General features: G+C 36.9%; 5 protein-coding genes, 1 long non-coding RNA gene and 1 pseudogene across 10 annotated transcripts in view; 3 read left to right on the top strand and 4 right to left on the bottom strand.

The window, feature by feature from the left end:
* Positions 1–1,789: 1,789 nt before the first annotated feature.
* Positions 1,790–2,404, bottom strand: LOC124450661. The gene is made up of 2 exons (XR_006950148.1): positions 2,323–2,404; positions 1,790–2,041 (listed from the first exon to the last, which is right to left on the bottom strand). It is a non-coding gene; the product is annotated as an uncharacterized LOC124450661 (long non-coding RNA).
* Positions 1,821–2,809, top strand: LOC124450655. Its single transcript, XM_047001297.1, has 2 exons — positions 1,821–1,995; positions 2,139–2,809. The coding sequence occupies exons 1-2, from the start codon at positions 1,853–1,855 to the stop codon at positions 2,647–2,649; spliced, it is 654 nt and encodes a 217-aa protein (XP_046857253.1). The 5' UTR covers positions 1,821–1,852; the 3' UTR covers positions 2,650–2,809.
* A 1,273-nt stretch (positions 2,810–4,082) lies between these two features.
* LOC124450641 lies at positions 4,083–7,321 on the top strand (annotated as a pseudogene).
* Positions 7,322–7,496: 175 nt separating this feature from the next.
* On the bottom strand, positions 7,497–12,674 carry LOC124450657 (lipopolysaccharide-induced tumor necrosis factor-alpha factor homolog). The gene is made up of 3 exons (XM_047001299.1): positions 12,392–12,674; positions 8,669–9,047; positions 7,497–8,264 (listed from the first exon to the last, which is right to left on the bottom strand). Exons 1-3 carry the CDS (start codon positions 12,447–12,449, stop codon positions 8,159–8,161), a joined length of 543 nt encoding a protein of 180 aa, XP_046857255.1. The 5' UTR covers positions 12,450–12,674; the 3' UTR covers positions 7,497–8,158.
* A 228-nt stretch (positions 12,675–12,902) lies between these two features.
* Positions 12,903–14,567, top strand: LOC124451629 (lipopolysaccharide-induced tumor necrosis factor-alpha factor homolog). 5 transcript variants are annotated; one of them, XM_047002252.1, is made up of 4 exons: positions 12,904–13,352; positions 13,666–13,712; positions 13,761–14,086; positions 14,208–14,567. In XM_047002252.1, exons 1-4 carry the CDS (start codon positions 13,274–13,276, stop codon positions 14,314–14,316), a joined length of 561 nt encoding a protein of 186 aa, XP_046858208.1. In that variant the 5' UTR covers positions 12,904–13,273; the 3' UTR covers positions 14,317–14,567. The 5 variants fall into 5 exon arrangements, with proteins under 5 accessions (XP_046858206.1, XP_046858208.1, XP_046858207.1 ...); XM_047002254.1 differs by having other exon boundaries at positions 12,905–13,352; positions 13,681–13,712; positions 13,785–14,086; XM_047002253.1 differs by having other exon boundaries at positions 12,905–13,352; positions 13,681–13,712.
* On the bottom strand, positions 14,555–16,962 carry LOC124451633 (40S ribosomal protein S12-like). The gene is made up of 5 exons (XM_047002256.1): positions 16,901–16,962; positions 16,746–16,784; positions 15,893–16,015; positions 14,783–14,987; positions 14,555–14,684 (listed from the first exon to the last, which is right to left on the bottom strand). The coding sequence occupies exons 2-5, from the start codon at positions 16,760–16,762 to the stop codon at positions 14,616–14,618; spliced, it is 414 nt and encodes a 137-aa protein (XP_046858212.1). The 5' UTR covers positions 16,763–16,784; positions 16,901–16,962; the 3' UTR covers positions 14,555–14,615.
* Positions 16,963–17,101: 139 nt separating this feature from the next.
* LOC124451622 (zinc finger protein 845-like) overlaps positions 17,102–19,677 on the bottom strand; it is a 59,195-nt gene continuing 56,619 nt past the window's right edge. The window contains exons 5-6 of the mRNA XM_047002243.1: positions 18,508–18,728; positions 17,102–17,914 (exon numbers count right to left, since the gene is read on the bottom strand). Coding sequence (XP_046858199.1) covers positions 17,321–17,914; positions 18,508–18,728 — 815 coding nt within the window. The 3' untranslated portion in view covers positions 17,102–17,320. The remainder of the gene's footprint in view (positions 17,915–18,507; positions 18,729–19,677) is intronic.

Raw genomic sequence — 19,677 nt, 5'->3', positions numbered from 1 at the left:
ACCTCCAATTACAATTAATTGATTGGCATTAATTGATTGTATTTGTATTCTTGTTAGATTTCTAAATTTGTTTTTTTTGTAGGCCTACACTTTCGAAAAACTCGAATTATGCCATGTTGACATTACATTTTTTATTTTCTTCTTCGCTTTTTCATTCTTAATGGGAATCCGAAAACTTATAGAACCTAAATGTGTGGCCTATGACATAGAGAAAAAAGTTAAATATATTTACTGTTGCTATATACCTATTGCCTGTACAATAGACCTACCTATTTCTATACGATATTAGCGTTAGTGTGCGTTCTAGTACTAAAAAGATATGTAGACAAAGTATACAAGGGTTGTCAAAATTAATCGAGTTTCAATTAATTGCAATTATTTGTAACCAATTAATTGATTGGACAAAGCATCAATTAAAATTAATTGATTGGGCGCACCTCCAATTAAAATTAATTGATTGGGCAGACCAATTTAATTGCAATCAATTATTGACAACCCCTGGGTTCTGATGATTTGATCCATTCAAGTACAGACGTTGGTTTATTTTCGTCAATTTTGTTGGCTTATAATAATCACTGGAAACTGCGAACGTCTCCCGAAGATTGGTGGTTTGTTATCATCAGAAAGGTCGCCATCGCCATTGACAAACATTCAAAAGATGAAAAAGTACGGAAGATGTTTGTTGAACACGAAGGTTGGCATGTATAGAAATGTTTTAGATATAGTGTTTATAAATGTACAGTACTGCTCTTTTATATGAATATTGAACAGGTTTTGGTCATGTGATTGACATGCTTGTACGATTTTACATTGATAAACTGTTCTAGTTACGCCTCTGGTTTACCAGTAGAAACCATTAATTGAAACTCGACGTTTCGTCTGACAAACGCACGTTACATATTTTAATGTTGACAGCAGAGAACGTTGATTCATAGAGCACATTAAAATGGGCATACATAGAAATAAAGAATTCCTGAGAATTTAACATCGACTTCTTTTAAACTTTACCATGCAAAAAAGTGTTTTTATACCTGCAACATTTTACCCGCGACCTGCGACTTCTTACCCGCGACAGTTAGACACACTCAAATGGAACACATAGCACCACCTCTTAATGTTCTCCCTGTCTTTACTTTCTTATGTATGTATGACCACTTGTGCAAGGCCCATTTATGAATGCCGTGCATGTGAAACTGAAGATCTTGATAGATCTACTGTTTACTCATAGTTCTATGGGATGTAAAGCCCCAAGACAGTTTTAAGATTAAAAATTTGGGCAAGTCTTCAATGTTAGTTGGTTGAAAAATACTAGTGAAAGAAATGACATGTCATTTGAAATCTGGTGAGCTTGGGAAATATTTACTGCCCTCCCCCCCTCCAGAAACTATGGCTCAGATATGCTGTTATGTTTTATTGAACTAAAATACATGGAACGCTACCTGAAGCAAATAATTGAAGCGAAATCTTACATCAAACACACGAGATTTTGCCCCAGACACGTGAGATTTTACCCCAGACATGCGAGATTTTACCCCAGACACGTGAGATTTTACCCCAGACATGCGAGATTTTACCCCAGACACATGTGTGTATTGTTTCTCTTGAAGAGTAATAATCGATTGACAATACATGCGTGTCAGGGGTAAAATCACGGCTTCAAAAATTATTGGCGTTTTGTATTACAGGTAGCGTTTCATGTATTTTAGTTCAATGGCCTGTTATGAACAAAACACTTTTGTAAATGCACTTTCATAATCTATGAATTTAACAAATTTTAGGCAAGAAAGCATTGAATGTAGAAGTGGATTCTAATAATATCTATGATGTAAACTACTCTTCATTTTTTGATACCATGTCACATGAAATATCAAAGAATGTCAAAGTTCCTGGTTATGTTGATCTGATAACTGCTGATTTCTCATCAAGCACACCAGTGCAAAAGATCGTATCGCAAATCGCTTTGATGTCTTCATTACAGGAGTTCTTTGAATACAGGTGGCAACTTTTATGTATTTATTCCGGGACCTGGATTTTCACAGTCCTTGCAAAATATGCACGAGACAAATTGGTCACAATTTATACAATGCTTTATGTGATAACATGAATGATGAAACAGTTTCATTTTTATTGTTTTATAGAATGTGTTTAATGTGTGGCATACCAGCTGTTGAAATGCTTGGCACTGAGGAAGATTGGAGGAAACTTATTGAAAAACTAGATGCACTCCAAAATCTTCTTAAACCGATTGAGCTTGAGCTGTGTTTACCACAAAATTGGTGGAAACTGGCAGAAAATATATTTAAAAAACTGCTTGCAACTTACTGTGGTGAACCTGATTGCGAATGGTGGTCAAAAATTGTCAGCGAAGAAAACTTTGGTTCAGGATTTCGGCGCTATGAAGGATGGATCCCACGGTTCATGGAAAAAACAGAATATTCTGTACGTATCGATAAGTTTACAGGTGGACTTGTCACGGTACCGCTAACTCTTTCACATCCGTCAGGTTTAGCTGATGAGGCTGCGTTAGTTGCTGGATGTCTGGGTTATAACATTCACGAGAATGATGACAACATACCATCTGTACAGCCTTATCAAGGATGGTGTCTTATGTTGCCAAAGAATTCACCATTTCGAGTCGAACACCAATGATTGAGCGATTTTGAACAATCTTGCTACGTTTTTAAGACAAAATAAATAATCGCTACTCTCTACTTATTATAGACAGCAGAATGTATGAAAAAAAAACTGATGTTATTTAGTCGTTCTACCTACGTAAAATATGAAGAAATAAATTATTTTTGAAAATGAACAGGTCGAAGGAGCAGGGGGGGGAGAGGTCAACCACACACACTCCCAGGAGAAACGATTTGTTCACTACTCCCAAACTGAAGAAATTTTCCATTGTATATTTAAACAACAATGGTTAGAAGAGCCTGTTATTTCAGGTGATTGCCTTTACAGAAGCTACAAGCAATAAGACCAATAAAAATTTGCTGGCGTCACTGAAAGCCTGACACGTTAAGGTTGCTCCACAATCGAGAGGAACGTAAATCCCCCGAAAGAACAGTACGCCTCTGGTAGTTAGGTCATAAACCTAGTTTTAGAACAGAACAAAGTGAGAATTGCCGAACTAAAATAGAACCCTTTTTGGTGCCAGTGGAAGTTACCTGACAGTTTTGACACGTCAACTCTTCATACTCTTTCTTTGTAATTTTTGTGTAGGAAATGAAATAGAATTCAATTCAGAGTGAACACAGTTTCGAATAAAAGCGTAACAGTACTGTTTTAATGGTATCTTGGTGATGACATAAATGAAAAATTTGAGTATACAAGAAGTATTTTTCAGATCATGTTTCGCTTTCAGACCTGCAAATTCACACGGTTTATCGCACTGCTTAAGTGTTTACACAGTTTCTGCTTTCTACGAAACTTTCTCGATCAAGTCAATGTTCATTACGACAAAGTTTAGCGAATGGGAATATCCTGTCATATCTTTGCTCACTAATATTTCATAACACTACCTCAAATAATAAGGTCTCTTGCTTCTATATTGAATTTAGATCAAAAGCTATCTGCTTTCCACTGTCTTATCAAGTTTTTCTCTAAAATCTTCAGTTTTGTTGAGAGAAAAAATTGCGATCTTATTATTATTTTATATTAATGAAACTGTCGTCTTTTCAAGGTTCGTGGACCAAATTCCTAAATACGGACATCGCAACACGTCTATTGTCACGACAGAGTAACCAACGTTTTTTAAACAGCTTTTCTCTACAGGTTTTTCAAACAAAACTGTCTAGAAAACAAGTTGCTGTATTCAAACTAGGATCGATTTGAACAAAACACCAGAAATACAAAACAAACAATCTTTTTATAAACGAATAACTTGCAGAGAAAAAGTCATTCTTTATTGATCACCGAAGCCCAGAAAAGCAGTGCCATACAAGATTGAAAGAAGATAGTTCAAGAAGACAGAAGAAATTCAAGTATGTTCATCGATATCTGTGAAATCTGTAACACCTATAGACCGTTGTAATTTTTCATTTATTAATAGATTGTGGGAGCCATCTTTGACCAAAATGAACTTTCTCTATGTTTTGATGATTACCCTGTCAGCATCTTTGGCAAGAGCTGAGAAAATTGTTAGAGTGTGTTACTACACAAACTGGGCACAGTATCGAACAAGTCCAATGGAATACTTTCCAGAAAATATCGATGTTTCATTATGTACCCATATTATTTATGCTTTTGCAAAGATTGAAAACCATGAATTGAAAAGTATTGAATGGAACGACGATAAAATGTTTAAGAAATTCAGAGAAATTCAACAGGTGAGTTACAGTACACTAAAGGATGGCATGTGGGTAATGAACGAGGTTAGAGAGAACAATGTCTTCCCTAAATCTAATTGCTAGAATTCAAGGATAAACCAGAGACTGTCACTGAAGCCATATTCACTTAAATATTTAACCTTCCTTTTAAACGAAACAGGCTTCAATATATAGTTTGGCCATGAAATCTAGTCTTGTGAACTAAACCCAAAATCAGAACGAGTTTCAAGAAGAAAGATTGGTCACTTGTGGACTAAAAGTCCCGCAAAATATCTAGAACTATTTGCAACGATCCACCTGACAACTGTGACAAACAGTGTTAACTACCAGTTTTCAATTGTGTTCTTTGCTTTAGAGCAGACGGGGCACGAAAATCAAAAGCCGCAGATATGATTTGCCCTTCGCAAATTTTCGCATCAACACTAAATCATGCTAGTTGTTTTATATTTGTAGGCGTATCCATCACTTAAGTTATTGTTGGCAGTTGGAGGCTGGAACCACGAGGCAGGTGCCATAAGCAAATTTTCCAACATGGTAAGTACACCAGAAACAAGACTGATATTTATCGAGTCTGCAATTAAATTCCTTCGACGAATTGGCTTCGATGGTCTTGACTTGGATTGGGAATACCCAGCGCATAGAGGTAATTCTCCGCCTGAAGATAGGGAGAGGTTCAGCTTACTTGTCGAAGAGCTCGTGGAAGCGTTCGCACAGGAATCGGAACTCTCCGGAAACGACCGACTATACCTTACAGCTGCAGTGGCAGCCGCCCCTACTGAAAAAGTTACCAAGGCATACGAAGTGGCACGAATCAGCAAGAGCTTGGATTGGATCAATCTGATGACGTATGATTTGCATGGTAGTTGGGAGAAAATTACTGGACACCACACAGCAATGACAGGTATTGGAACATAATTCTAAGTTCTCATCATATTTTTAAAATGAATTACCATTGGCTTGAGGCAAATAAATACCCACTCTTTGATGACCTACGTATTTTCAAATGAGTGCTATAATTCCATTCACCAGATTTCCTACTATTCCCATTTCGGAAACCAGTTTATGTCGAAATATTATTCATGTTCATCTTTCAGGCGATGATAAACTGACCGTAACAGATTCAGTTCAAATATTATTCATGTTCATCTTTCAGGCGATGATAAACTGACCGTAACAGATTCAGTTCAAATATTATTCATGTTCATCTTTCAGGCGATGATAAACTGACCGTAACAGATTCAGTTCAAATATTATTCATGTTCATCTTTCAGGCGATGATAAACTGACCGTAACAGATTCAGTTTAAATATTATTCATGTTCATCTTTCAGGTGATGATAAACTGACCGTACCAGATTCAGTTAAAACTGGATAGAGAATGGAATGCCAGCCAACAAGATTGCGTTGGGAATGGGCCTCTATGGACGGGCGTTCAAACTAGTCTCAGCATCTAATCACGACATTGGTTCCGAAGCAGATGGAGTTCCCGTGAAAGGTCCGTATACAAAAGAAGCAGGCTTTTTGGCCTACTACGAGATTTGCTCTGACAAATCTTTGACGACCGTCGAAGAAAGCTCGGCTGGTGCATCGTACGCATACGCTGATGATGTATGGATTGGTTACGACACACCGAATAGTCTGCAAAGTAAAGTCGACTTAATCAAACAAGAAGGTAAGCATTTTACATAAACGAAAATCATTAAACCCAAAACCACACATCAGATGATTTCTACACAAGACAGTACCTGAAGATAATCTCGTAAGTTTGTCGTAAGGCTATAAGTAAGGTCAACACCATATGCACAATTATTTTGAACATTCGACTCCAACATGAACAGTAGAGAGACTTAATTAGAGATTTTAATGAGATGTAAATTATGGCAAAATAAATCGGCGATTTCGTTAGGTCTTCGAGGCGCGATGTTCTGGTCCCTCGATTTGGATGATTTCACAGGAAAATGTGGCGAGAAGAACCCATTGCTCACAAAGGTGACAAAGGAATTAGAAGGAGGGGTGTTTGTAGATTCTGAAGAGAAACCTACAGAGATCACTACAGACACGCCACCAAATGAAACATCAACTCCGAGTGAGGCAGTTGATACGACGCCTGTTGCCATATCACCCGAGGGGTCAAAAATAAAACCCGGATCGTGTAAAGCGGTGGGGGAGTGGGCAGGTGATGACGCAATGGATGAATGGTGCAACAATAACTGCATCAGAGGATATTGTCCTAAAACTCGTTGTGTTTGTGAGCATGTCGATGGATTAAACACCATAAACAACTTTCATCGTAAAGTTATCAATGCCGGATCAATTCAGAGTGAAGATGGACACAATGAAATCGCTCAAAATGACGTGTCCAATGACCAGTTGCACAACCTACTAAAGGAGAGTCTACGAGTGAAATTCAGAGAGCACGAAGGTCTTAGATTGAATAATGAAGAACAAGATACACACGAGGCTGAACACGTTGTTTTAAACAAAGGACAGCCAAAGAACGGAAGTAATACATACAACGATGGTGAGGCAAAGAACGGAAGTAATACATTCAATCAAAAAGATGAAGGGGGAAATGTCGAGAGAGTAAGTCCTGGGTCTTGCGAAGCAGCCCAACCCTGGAGCAAATATGCTGAATTCATCAAAAAATGGTGTAACGATAATTGTATTCATGGTCTCTGTCCACCATCTCGTTGCATATGTCAAAAAATCAACGAAAGCGATGATTACAGGCCTGTGAAGAAGAATGTTCTGAATTTATGAGTTTAACATCGAAATCACCCTTATGGACGCAAGCCACGTAGTCTGTGGATGTTTGAACAATATACTGAACATTTTACCATTTATCGTCACAGTAATTGTTTGCTTCATATACTTCATGTTTAAGAAATTAAATATGTGTATTGTGTTTGCACAATTACTTCATGTTTTAGAAATAAAAGATGTTTACTGTGTTTGTACTAATACTTCATGTTTTAGAAATAAAAGATGTGTATTGTGTTTGGACCAAAATTGATTTCGTTGATTGAGCTCATATCGATTTGCTAGTAATGACAGGCTGATATGCAAACTCAGGTGTAGACCAATCTAGTGAAATAAAATGACTTTATAAAAATACCTGTTGTCCCCAAGAATTCCATGATAAAATTCATCAGAAAATAGACACCTCAAGTTTAATTGACACATCTTTATTTCTGATCTCAGAAAATTATTATTAATGCAAATTTTACCATAGATACACAATTCAATCATAAAATGCACAATTTGTTATAACTCGTGTGTATGCTAGTGCGAAATTGATGCTGACTTTCATGAAATACTATATATGATGATAAAAGAAGGTTATGGTAAATACAATGTTTTAAAATTAGAGAGTTTATAAGTATGACTTCCTATAACAATACCAATACAAATTCCAAAATATGTGATGCGTTTTGCTTACAAAAACGAGTATTGATGTTGCCACTACCGAGAGCAGGTAGTCTTTAGAGGTCGCTATGCATAAGTTTTCAATGTGAATAAAGTCTTGGGAAAAAGTCCCATTTGACTAGTTTTAGCGTTATTGATAACTGGCAATTTCTTCTTCGCAACAACTATCACTATCAAATACTAGTCATACTAAAGATTCTTCAGTCTTCGTCTCTATAATTGAACACTATAAAAGTTCCCGCAACGAAAATATTAACGAACGTGCGACAGAGGTATTGGTATTGTTATCCAAAGTCCAACTATATCATCATAGTCATAGACGTTACACTAGTGCTACATGTCTATTGAAACTAAACAAAAATGAAATTTGAATTATTGCCAGAACTTCGAAACAAATTCTTTTGATTACATTCGGCGGTAAGAACCAAGATGGCTTCTGCAGTTTGGACAATGATGTGTCACGTCCTTACAGCCGTCAACACAGAACGGAATAAGACAACACGGCCAGCAACTACAGCAGGATTAGAAAAGATAAGCATCGTTCCCCAAAACAATTCTTAATACTTAATAAATAGAAATCATTTCGTGCCATATTCCTCCAATTTTACAAAACGTAATGTTGCTAACTTTCTTGGGAAAGTCATATTTTTCAATTAGGGATTTTTACCTACAACTATTATTTTGCAACTGTATTTATAGCCCAAATGAATTGACCAATCAAAACGACTCAATAAGTGTTCTAAGTATGACGTTCAATAAAAAGCTTGAATGTTTTTAAATTTATCTTTCAAAATTCTTTTCTCTTTTTATTACTTACAACCATGAAAGTTAGTGACGCGACGACAATACAAGTTGAAAGTATTTAATGTTTCATATAATGGAACAAAATACAAAGAATATTACTGAACAGCTTACCCAATGAAACACAGAATGGCAGCCATTAGCCACACAAATGAGCCATCTTGATACACAGTTGATGTAACTATTTGGGCCTGGCAACGAGGGCACACCATGCTAACTGGTGCCTCACCAAACATCATTCCAGTTACGACTACAGGCCCTGGTTGTGTTGCCACAATTGTGGTTGTGTTTATATTGGACATTTGCTGCTGCAGAGGTACAGCTTGGTAGCCTGGTTGAGTATGATAGCCTGGTTGAGCAGGATAGCCTGGTTGAGCAGGATAGCCTGGTTGAGCAGGATGGCCTGGTTGAGCATGGTAGCCTGGTTGTTGGGAGTAACCTTGTGGAGGAGGATATTGACCGCTTTGGGGTGGAAAAGCCTGTTTTGCATCTCCTATGTACGATATGCAATATATTTTTGTACAGCTTTATAACAAGCATCCATTAACACAATATAAAATTAATCATAGGCATACGGGGCAAGGCTCGATTGAGGTTGGGTGAGGCTGTTTGCCTGAAAAAAATTTCAACCCGCATTTTCTCAAGTGAAGCAGTCATCGAGTTCTTTCAATGAAAATCTCATTGTCAGATTATTTGTCAGAGATATTATTGCCAAAAATGAACAGTTCAACTAATTTGCTTAATTTGCCACGGAAAACGAAGCTCGTCAGTGTACACTTCTCATGAGTTTTTGAGTTGAGAGCAGAAGAGAGGTCTTGCAAGTAATTTCGACAAGCGCAAGGAATTTCGCAAAAAATAGGTACGTAACGCCTACACGTGGGTAGCCTAGCCAATACATGGCCACAAAATGAAGTAATGCCTATACGTGGGTAGCCTAGCCCATACATGGCCTCAAAATGAAGTAATGCCTACACGTGGGTAGCCTAGCCAATACATGGCCACAAAATGAAGTAACGCCTACACGTGGGTAGCCTAGCCAATACATGGCCACAAAATGAAGTAATGCCTACACGTGGGTAGCCTGGCCAATACATGGCCACAAAATGAAGCAATGCCTACACGTGGGTAGCCTAGCCAATACATGGCCACAAAATGAAGTAACGCCTACATGTGGGTAGCCTGGCCAATACATGGCCACAAAATGAAGTAATGCCTACACGTGGGTAGCCTAGCCAATACATGGCCACAAAATGAAGTAACGCCTACATGTGGGTAGCCTAGCCAATACATGGCCACAAAACGAAGTAACGCCTACATGTGGGTAGCCTGGCCAATACATGGCCACAAAATGAAGTAGACGGTTGAACGTTGATCAATATCATATAAATATATTTGTACATTATTTATACAAATTTCTACGGATTGCGAATAAAATTTTATCAAGATTTGATTTTTCCTATATATGAAAGAAGGCTTGAAGCACCAAGTCAAATGCAGCAATGACCAGTGCGGTCCGAAAAAAATTTGTTCTAAAAATTCTGTGCAGACTTTCAACTGCTTAATCTTTGAAAACGTGAAGGCTTTGCTAGTAACAATTTGAACGTGCCACATTGCAAATATTTCATTGCATTTCCCTGCTTGTGGTTGAAAATATCAGCAAATTCACACGAAGAATATTTGTAATTTATACATGAATTGTTGAAAAAAGCAATTCCTTCGATTTTTGTCTTCCATTCAACTCAACAACAAAGTATTGTGACTATAGTGAGCTGAACAGATAAACATCTCAAATAAATACTTAAGTAGACTAAATCATCATCATCATCATCACATATCTTGTTGTCGCGTCAGGGCGATCCAAACTCGGGCTGGAAGTTTGGAAGTGTGGCGCGTGTTGTAGCAATCAGTCGAAATCAGGGACGGCACGTGAAGCCTTGCTACTTGTCCCCCGCCAAATTTCCCTCACATGGCTTTGGTCAACCCGAACTAGGTTTACAGACACATTGCCAAATGTACTAAATCAAGGTCATCTATTGTTTTCTACAGTTTATAACATGCATATATGAATTTGAGCCAACCAAATAATCAATTGTCCTTCGGCTATGGACTAAATATAAGTACATTACATGAAGTTTCTTGCTTCCTTCGCATAAATGACATCTTATTGATGATTGTGATTGCCTACTGAATGTGAATTTTATAGCTAAGACTACACATATATCTTATTTGTGTGAAAGTTTTGTAAAGAGTACGATAATTAGTTCATTCAACTAATACAAATCATGTTTACTTTAGTGTGGATAAATGACAACAGATAATGTCATTTAAGTCAGCATTTGGGCTCTGTTATTTTGTTGTTACGTCTATGATGTATGGTAATGCTTTGAGACTTGTAAAAAATACATTAATTTGCTTATTCCTTTATATTCTACTCACAAAAGCACTGTGATTATAGGGCACATAAATTGAACATAAATGCAAGTACATCCAGGCCACAAGTGTTTTGCTGTTTGAGATGATATGCAAAACTACAATTTGCACAAGTCGAGCTGTTAAGTTTACACAGGCACTCAAGCGAAACAATTTTCGTTTTTTTCGAAAATACATAGTTTACGTTACATCCAGTTCAGACATCAAGATCAATGATATGAAAGTTGGTAGTTCTTTCCTACCTAGTTATATTGCCATATAATAATTAACAAATAGATAACATTTAACTGTTGTCTATACAGTTATAGATACACGGGTAAGACGTCATTTGTGATAAAAACTAAAAAAGTGACCACGAGCCACCGGGGCGAGTTATACAATAAAATCAAAAAAATTCTCAAATTAAATGGTCAAACAGTTTGTTTCCCTTGCACCCAACACTTGGAACATTAAAAAGTCTAGATTTCGCAAATATCAGGCTTACGTGATCTATAGAATTGAAGAGATGCTATTGGCTAGCTTAAATCACGTGATAAAATGTGATTGGCTAACAAAATAAACAAGCAATGGCTGATCAATTTTGTTGAAATTTTGTTATCAAAGACGAAGTACAAATTAATGTTTGAAAACCGGGTTTTTCTTTTCTTTTTGCTCAAATACGTTGCCTCAACTAGGTCTTTGTGAATATCTTTATTTTCCCATTCAGGGAGGCATTGCGATAAATTTTCAAACATATCCGCCATTTGTTTGTTTTTATAAACAAGAAATTTTCTGTGACCTCATTCCCTGCATATGTCCGCCAATGAAATTGCTCAAATTCTTCTGGTTGTTATATAATACGCAATAGTGGTTAGCCAGTAGCTACAGTTAACTATATGTGTGGATGAGCTACCTTCAATAAGTATTTCCAAATTCACAAAGTGAAATAATAATCCCGACCTTCCCAAAGCCTTCCAACAATAATCAGGCTAGGTTGTGATTAGAAATAAGATTTGGGTCAGCGTCAAGCATACAGGAAAATAAGTATTTGGTGGCGTAATCTCAAACTATTCCCCCAACCCAAGACTAACATTTAGGTAACTAAATACATAAGTGTTTCGCCGAAGTCAAAATTATCATCGCTCGTTTGTTGCTAAGCCGACAAAAATTAAAGCGAAACAAAAAAGTTTCTTCGGACATCACGCGGACGGCAACTTGAATATGCTTGGCATCCTAGAGTTTTTTTGTCACGATTATTCATTAAGTCAATGAAAACGTGCCGAAAGAATTCAAAGGACAACACAAAATTGTTAAAGACATAATGTCAAGCGAAGGAAACATATGCTAATGCCAGAAATGACACTTCAACGAAAGCATTTATTTCTTATGTTCACAAATACAAACGCAAGATGGATAATACTACAGTACCTGGATACGCTGGAGGATTTTCAGGCGGTTGTTGACTGTATGGCGGAGGTTGAGCCATGACTTTCCAATAAATTCAACGTAACAAACAAGAAATATTCAACGCAGATTGTATTTCCTTGTCGTGTTGCCGTAAAATAAATTTCGTAGCTATCCCAAGTTCCTTGCGAGTCGTACATAATAATTTATTGATTAATTGTAAGAGTATCCCATTCCCATCGTCACTCCATTTTCAAGGTAGTGTGTACTAAGTAGAGTAAACTTGGAACAGAGCAGCTGTTATAGTAAAATTCAATATTTTATACTAGCGATCCATCCGCGACATCAACCTCTGGTTACGAATTACAATGTCATTCAGAGAATGACGGCATTCGGAAATTGTTTGTGAAAAAATGGAAGAAAGATGCTTTTGTTTTGTTCACATATTTTTACGCATGCGTGGTTTGGGGGCAAGAACAATTATTCACGAATCATATGAATGCGCCGGAACTCTCTCTTTATGTTGTTGAATAAAAATGAAAAAGAATAATACGTACTCTTTCAATTGGCAATTGCATTCCCTTTTGCTCTATGGAGTCTTTATTCCAACGCGAATATGTTTTCTCCGTGAAAACTGAAAGGCATCCATACTAATTTGGCTGTGTGAGCATCAACGTCATTCATAAAACAATTTAAGAGCTGAAGCTCTTTTACGACGAATTCCCAAACTCCATAACAATAAAATCTTTCTCTTTCACCGTTAACAACTTCCGATTGTCACCCTACGTGATATCAGTATTGCGCACATAGATTTTACTACCTGTTAGGCCTCTAGAAAGAGACAGTGAACATCATTTCACTCAAAGAAGGGAATTTTTTACTCTCTCTTCAGGATCTTTTTTCATCATGGATACTGCTAAGGATGGTAACTTAGGTGCTCCACCGGCGTACGACGCAAATGGCCAATCTTCCAACCAAACTGGAGGTTTGTGTAAAAATGTTTTTATCACTAGTTAATGTCATGATTGTCTTCAGGATAAACTTCACGACGACACGAAAGAAAATAATTCCGATTTAACCGTTGATGATATTATAATCAATATATTGTAGTGTTGTTTTGTAAAAATTACAGTAAAAAGAACCACATAATATTTTTGTATGTATGCATTCTATTGCGTCATGTGTTGAAGTCAGTTGATCATTTATCAGTTAGATTTGTAAGTACAGCTTATAAGAATGTACTACTGTACTATACGATCACAATTACTTCTTTATCAATTCTTTATACATTCATTTAGCTGCACATTCATCAGAAACACAGGCACCACATGTATCACAGCCTCAGGCAGCCTATCCAGCACAACCTCAGGCTGCCTATCCAGCACAACCTCAGGCAGCCTATCCAGCACAACCTCAGGCAGCCTATCCAGTACAACCTCAGGCAGCCTATCCTAAACAACCCGAAGGAGCCTATCCTACACAACCTGGAGCTTATCCTGTACAACCTAACCACCCTCCTCCATACACACTTAATGAAACACAGAATATGACCACCACCACAATTGTTGGTCAACCTACAACAATTTTGGCACCATTAACATTTGGTCCAGTACCATTGGCTATGGTCTGTCCACATTGCAATGCACAAATCGTGACAACTGTAAGTCGTGATACAGGAGTACTTCCTTGGTTGGTCTGTTGTGGACTTTGTGCAGTTGGGTAAGTCAACTAAGGTTCACTCATGAATTGACTTTAGTTTTAAACTTAAAATTGATTCAAGTTTTGCCTGTTATCAGGACAAAAATAATAGAATTGTCTATTGTATTTTTCCCTTCATTAGCTGTTGGTATGGTTGCTGTTTGATACCATTTTGCATAGAGGACTTGCAAGATTGCAAACACACATGTCCAAACTGTCAGAAATGCCTTGGAGTATATAAACGTTTATAGGAATCAATTTCTTACATATTTCTTACAATGTTAGTAAAAACACTTGGTAGTAAGCACGTCGATTGTATTAAATGTAAAGTTTGTAATATCACGTAATTCAACTCAAAGCCATTATTAATAATCAAAATTGTTGTAAAAGGGTACTTGGCACAATAACTTTAAAAAAACATAAATGTGATTTCTTGACATACGAAAGCATATCAAACAAAATTGTTAAAATTGGCAAAAAATAACATTGTTGAAGATTGTGATTTCTCTTTATTGCTTTGTAAACATAATACGCTCATAGAAGTTACACATTAGGTTGAACGTTTAGACTTGAAATATTCCATCAATACATCATGAGCATGCGTTTCTTTACCATAATCCTACACAAAAATACACTGTTTCAGGAAATATGTTTTAAAATTTAGATATTGGGAAAGAGTGACGCAGTTATTAAAACACAAATATTGTATCAACCAACCTTGACTACAACACAACTGCAGCCAACAACCTTCCTGGCTTTTCCCTCTTTATCAATTTTACACAGACCAGCCCATTCACCTAGTTTTTTCCCATCATCAACCTTAATCAAGTTAATTTGATGTTCGGCACAGAGTGCTTCAACCAACTTAACATAAGTTCCCTCGTCACAATTTTGAGCCAGTACGCACAAGTGAGCTTGTCGCCTGAAATTTGCAAAGTTTTTGCAAACAAATAATTTGATTATATAAGTTATTTAAGTTGCCTAGCATATTCAATATACAATATGCTGGAACAAATGAACAAAATTTATGTAACTTATCCTAAATTTTTGGCATGCAATGTGATTTATATGCACCAATTAGTCAGAAAAATAAATAGTAAAGCCGGTTAATCAGGGATTTTAAGATAACTGGTCAAAAATAATTAAGCCATAAATGTTTTTACATCTGTCACTTTCTTCTACTCCTTGGTTGACAAAGAAACTGGGCATTAAAACTGTTAATGCAGAACACAACATAATACAAAGAATGAAAATAGCCCAAATTCCTTAGTTATGAGGCGTGAAGCAAATTGTATTGTCTTTATTGCTGCTTTCTGCTGGCAAAGTTACATTCTTGAATTAATTATGTTATTATACTCTTGAAATGAAAAATGGCAAAATGTCTCAAACAAGGTGTTCAGTTCTTTGGCAAAGAAACAAATAAAACTGTTGAAACACAAAGATTAGCACAACATAAACAAGCTAACATCATTAACACAGCACAACTCGAATTTTATCAGTAATTTGTCAAATGCTCATATATTTGTAACCTAACACTTGAAGATGCTACAACAGATACAATTCAAGTTATTCAAACTGGACGCTGAATAAGAACAATGTCAATCAAAATGAACAACAACCTCAAAAAAAGAGGAAGAAACAAAACAAACGAAGTAGTCAATACATTGCTCCCAAACTGTTAAAAAGCAAGAACATGGTAATAATCGACTTATGCCAGTTAATTGACCAAATATATAAATTAATCGGCTATTTCAATAATCTGCACATATCTAATTTAGTATCACCAAATAAAAAGCCAAAACTAAAAAAGCTGTAAATAAAACTAACTTATCTAAAGCTTTGCAAGCTTCATGTAATCCTCTGGCCAAACCATCGTGACACAAAGCCGTTTTCAATACTTCTTTTAAGGCATCATTTACTGGCATTAAACCACTGGCTGGTATATCATCTCTGCCATAATAAAATAAAATTCACAAAAACCACATTAATACAAAGTGCTATATCTTGAAAATAATGTATCTTCTTTAATAATTATCCACTGGTTTAAGGCATTTTAGCATACACTTTATGTTGCAAACCTGCAGAAACAAGCCATAGGCACAGGACAGAAAGTCAAGCAAGTTAAACTTTGAATAAGTTATTAGCTTAGATTCTATTTCAAGTTTTCGAAAGCCTGACCTGACCATAAATGTAACACTAACCGTAAAGGTAACTTTTATAACATTGCTTTTTCACTCATTTAAGAAAAACACTGCAAGAACAGAGAGTGTTCTTGTTGTTTGTAATTTTCCCCCCTATGTACTGCTATGTGATTCACAGTCTTCATGGTCACAGCTAAATGGGTACTGCCTTGTGTCTAGTAAACTGAATTCTAGACTTATCTTCCTCAGAATAATAATCGATTCCGGTTACGCTTTTTTCATCAATCAAACTCAGCAGAGGGAGCGGATTTATCATCATTGGAAGATAAAATAAAACTCGGGGGGAGGGGCACCAAGTGACATGAATTATATTAATGAAGTTTTGTTCGCATACTTGATGCTGTGTTATAACAAAACAAAGTATCATGGTAAATTCCTTATTTCATAAATGTTTATCATAGTATCTAAAGTGGGCACAAGGTTTTTTCGTTCTTACATCTTAATACTTGAATATCAGAAGATAGAAACTCAGTACATACCCTTCCGCGTCAGACATGGTTTTCTTGCGGAACTCCTTACTATTTTAATAAATAAAGGATAAAAGGAATGTAATGAGACATTACTCGATAATTGAAAGGCACAAACATTATCGATGCATAAAATGAAACGTTGTATTTCGATGGATTCTACTAACATGATACACGTTTGTTGAAGTTCGTACGAAAAAAGAACGGAGGAGGGAGAAGCATGGAAACTAGAATACAAAATGAGTCATCAGTCAAACTGTCCAGCTGACATTTGAAAACAGATGAATACGTCATGTACAGATTAAGGTTGAACTTCTGAAGATCTGAACTACCCGAACATCAAGCAAAGTACAGATGAACACAAAATGTGAAAAAAAGTATAAAATGAATTCTATTTATGCAAAAATAAATTTAAAACGCATTTCTAGATATTTCAATTAATGTTCAACATACATTTATGACCAAATGTAAACCTATGCAGGTTTCACCTTGATATTTTCGTCCACAATTTACTAATAAAATACAAAGCAGCCTGATTCGGAGTTAGAACTTGGATTTGGATGGCCAAAAATGAAATTCTGAGCAGATCAAGAGTGCCCGCATTGCGATTGATTGAAAAGAGTGTCGGTATCGCAACAACACGAGATACAAGATAGTTCCTTCGAGGACCTGAATAAAGATCCAATTGTTTCATTGGTCTGTACTTCCAGCGACAAAGAAAACCTCTTACATTTGCACGTTGGTGGACAGCGACAACTGACGTCTTCAACTTCAACTGTTTTGTCATAAGATTCATCAATGCTACTTTTAAGAAGTGCAGCACTCGTTAATGCATCGTGTTGTTTTTCTTTTTCGTTTCTATCAGCTCCGACTAAACTGTCATCGAAAATCTTACGCCGACTTTCACCAAAAACATTATCACCTTTGCACGATATTCTTCCACACTTGGCCTCTTTTTCTTGAACTTTTTTAGCTTCAGCACTCTCGTTGCCGCTTTCATCGCATTTACTTTCAGAAGCCACTTTTTTCACCTTACCTTTTTTGCAAGGTAGATGTTTGGTATAACAAACCTTTTGGTTGAACTGTCTACCGCATTCGTTACAACGGAAGGGCTTAACGTCAGCGTGGGTTATCATGTGAATCTTCAGAGCGTCGGGTCTTTTAAAAGTCTTGCTGCAAATCTGTGAAAGAAAGAAAGCTTTTAAGATGTGATAACAAAGCGTGGTGAAACATACAATCATCAGTAGAGTAGCTGCACGTCCTAAAAGCTAGCTTAAAATAGTGATTTCACGAGATAGAAGTTGCCTGATGTTGCACAAGATCTTGCTTATAACAATTTATTGACGATCGCGGCATTTTAATAAAACAGAAAATATTATTTTAATTTCTTAAGAGGTCAGTTGATTGGGCGACAGTCAGTTTCGTGCTAGGCCCTCGACATAAATTGGAGAACTATGACAGTTCAAGTTCAACAGGGAAGCGAATTAAACTGTTGTATATTACAATAATGCATTCTCTCTAAATGGTGTAGCCAGTCTTCAAGTACTGTCGTACGATGTAATTTTCAGATCTTCAGCATTATTTGTTTCTTTCAAAATATGTTTTTACTGTCAGTGAGCATGGCGATTTCTACATAAAAATACGAAACTTACAGCCTGCTATGTTACTACTTAGTTCTACATGTATGTTGTGTCAGCAAGTCACATGTCTTCAGTTGTGTTCCCTTCCGCAATAATGATTGTAAATCCTTAAAGTAAAATTTTAAAAAACTAACCTCGCATTTAAAATTCCTTTGTTTAGTATGTGTGTACTGCGAGTGGCGTTTTAGAACGCTCATTCTCGTGAAACCAAGTCCGCAATCGGGACAGAAAAACCTTTTCTTGTGCGCTCGAGTTGCATGTTTCCTACACTGGGAAAAAGTGGGAAATTCAACGCCACATTGAAGGCATGTATAAGGCGGACTGTGGTTCCTTTCGTTGTGAGCTGCCAATTTTTCTATAAACAAAACAACATAATTTAGAGAGAGTTATGGTAGAGGAGTGGGTCGCCTATTTCAGGAGAAATGTGATTACCACTAACCTATCTTTCTCGTGGGGGTGGGTGGTAGGGGAAATCAAGGGGAGGGAGTGTACCATCTATGATGTTGCCGATGAACACGCGACCGTAGATTGTTGTTTTGATAAACATTTTTATTTCGTCTATAGGTCAGGTGATTCAGTTTAAACTTATCTAAGTTTACGTAATAATGAATCTTTAGGGCCTGATTATATGGAGACGAGCTGGCCCGAAAAGAAATTAGCCAGGAATAGCAGAATATATGAATATGGTCCCGTTCAATTAACGTACGATTGACGTCAGTATTTAACATTGAAAAAATTTTACAGTAGTTTAATATTTAATGACGACATAAGGTCTACCTACCCACATCTCACTATTTACAGACGGACACAAAAGATGTCAAATTTTCTTTTCAACATTTCTCACCACAAACACTTTCTCTTCAACAACACCTCTCTTCACCAACATGATGACGCGATTATTCGACATGCGATGCTTTCATGACGCGATGATGACTGATGACGCGATGACGCGATGATGACGCGATTAAAGATGACGAGTCGACGATCGATGATGATCGATTTCGCGCGGATGATGCGCGATTTACGCGGATGATTCGCGATGACGCGGATGACGCGATTTGATTTTGATGATTGCGCGCGATGATGCGTGATGACGCGATGATTTTCATGATGATCGTGCGGATGATGCCGATGATGCGCGACATTTGATGATGACGATTCGCGATGCATTATTTCGCGATGACGATTTCGCAGCGATGATGATTTCGCAAAAGATGACCATTTCGCGATTTATTTCCGCAAAGATGATTTCGTGATGATGACCACGCGCGATGCGCGATGATTTCGCGATGATGCGCGATGAT

This window comes from Xenia sp. Carnegie-2017, unplaced genomic scaffold (genome assembly GCF_021976095.1).
Source record: "Xenia sp. Carnegie-2017 unplaced genomic scaffold, XeniaSp_v1 HiC_scaffold_24, whole genome shotgun sequence".
NCBI lineage: Eukaryota > Metazoa > Cnidaria > Anthozoa > Malacalcyonacea > Xeniidae > Xenia > Xenia sp. Carnegie-2017.
The sequence above is the reverse complement of the archived record's forward strand: the minus strand, read 5'-3'. Positions and strand labels throughout refer to the sequence as shown.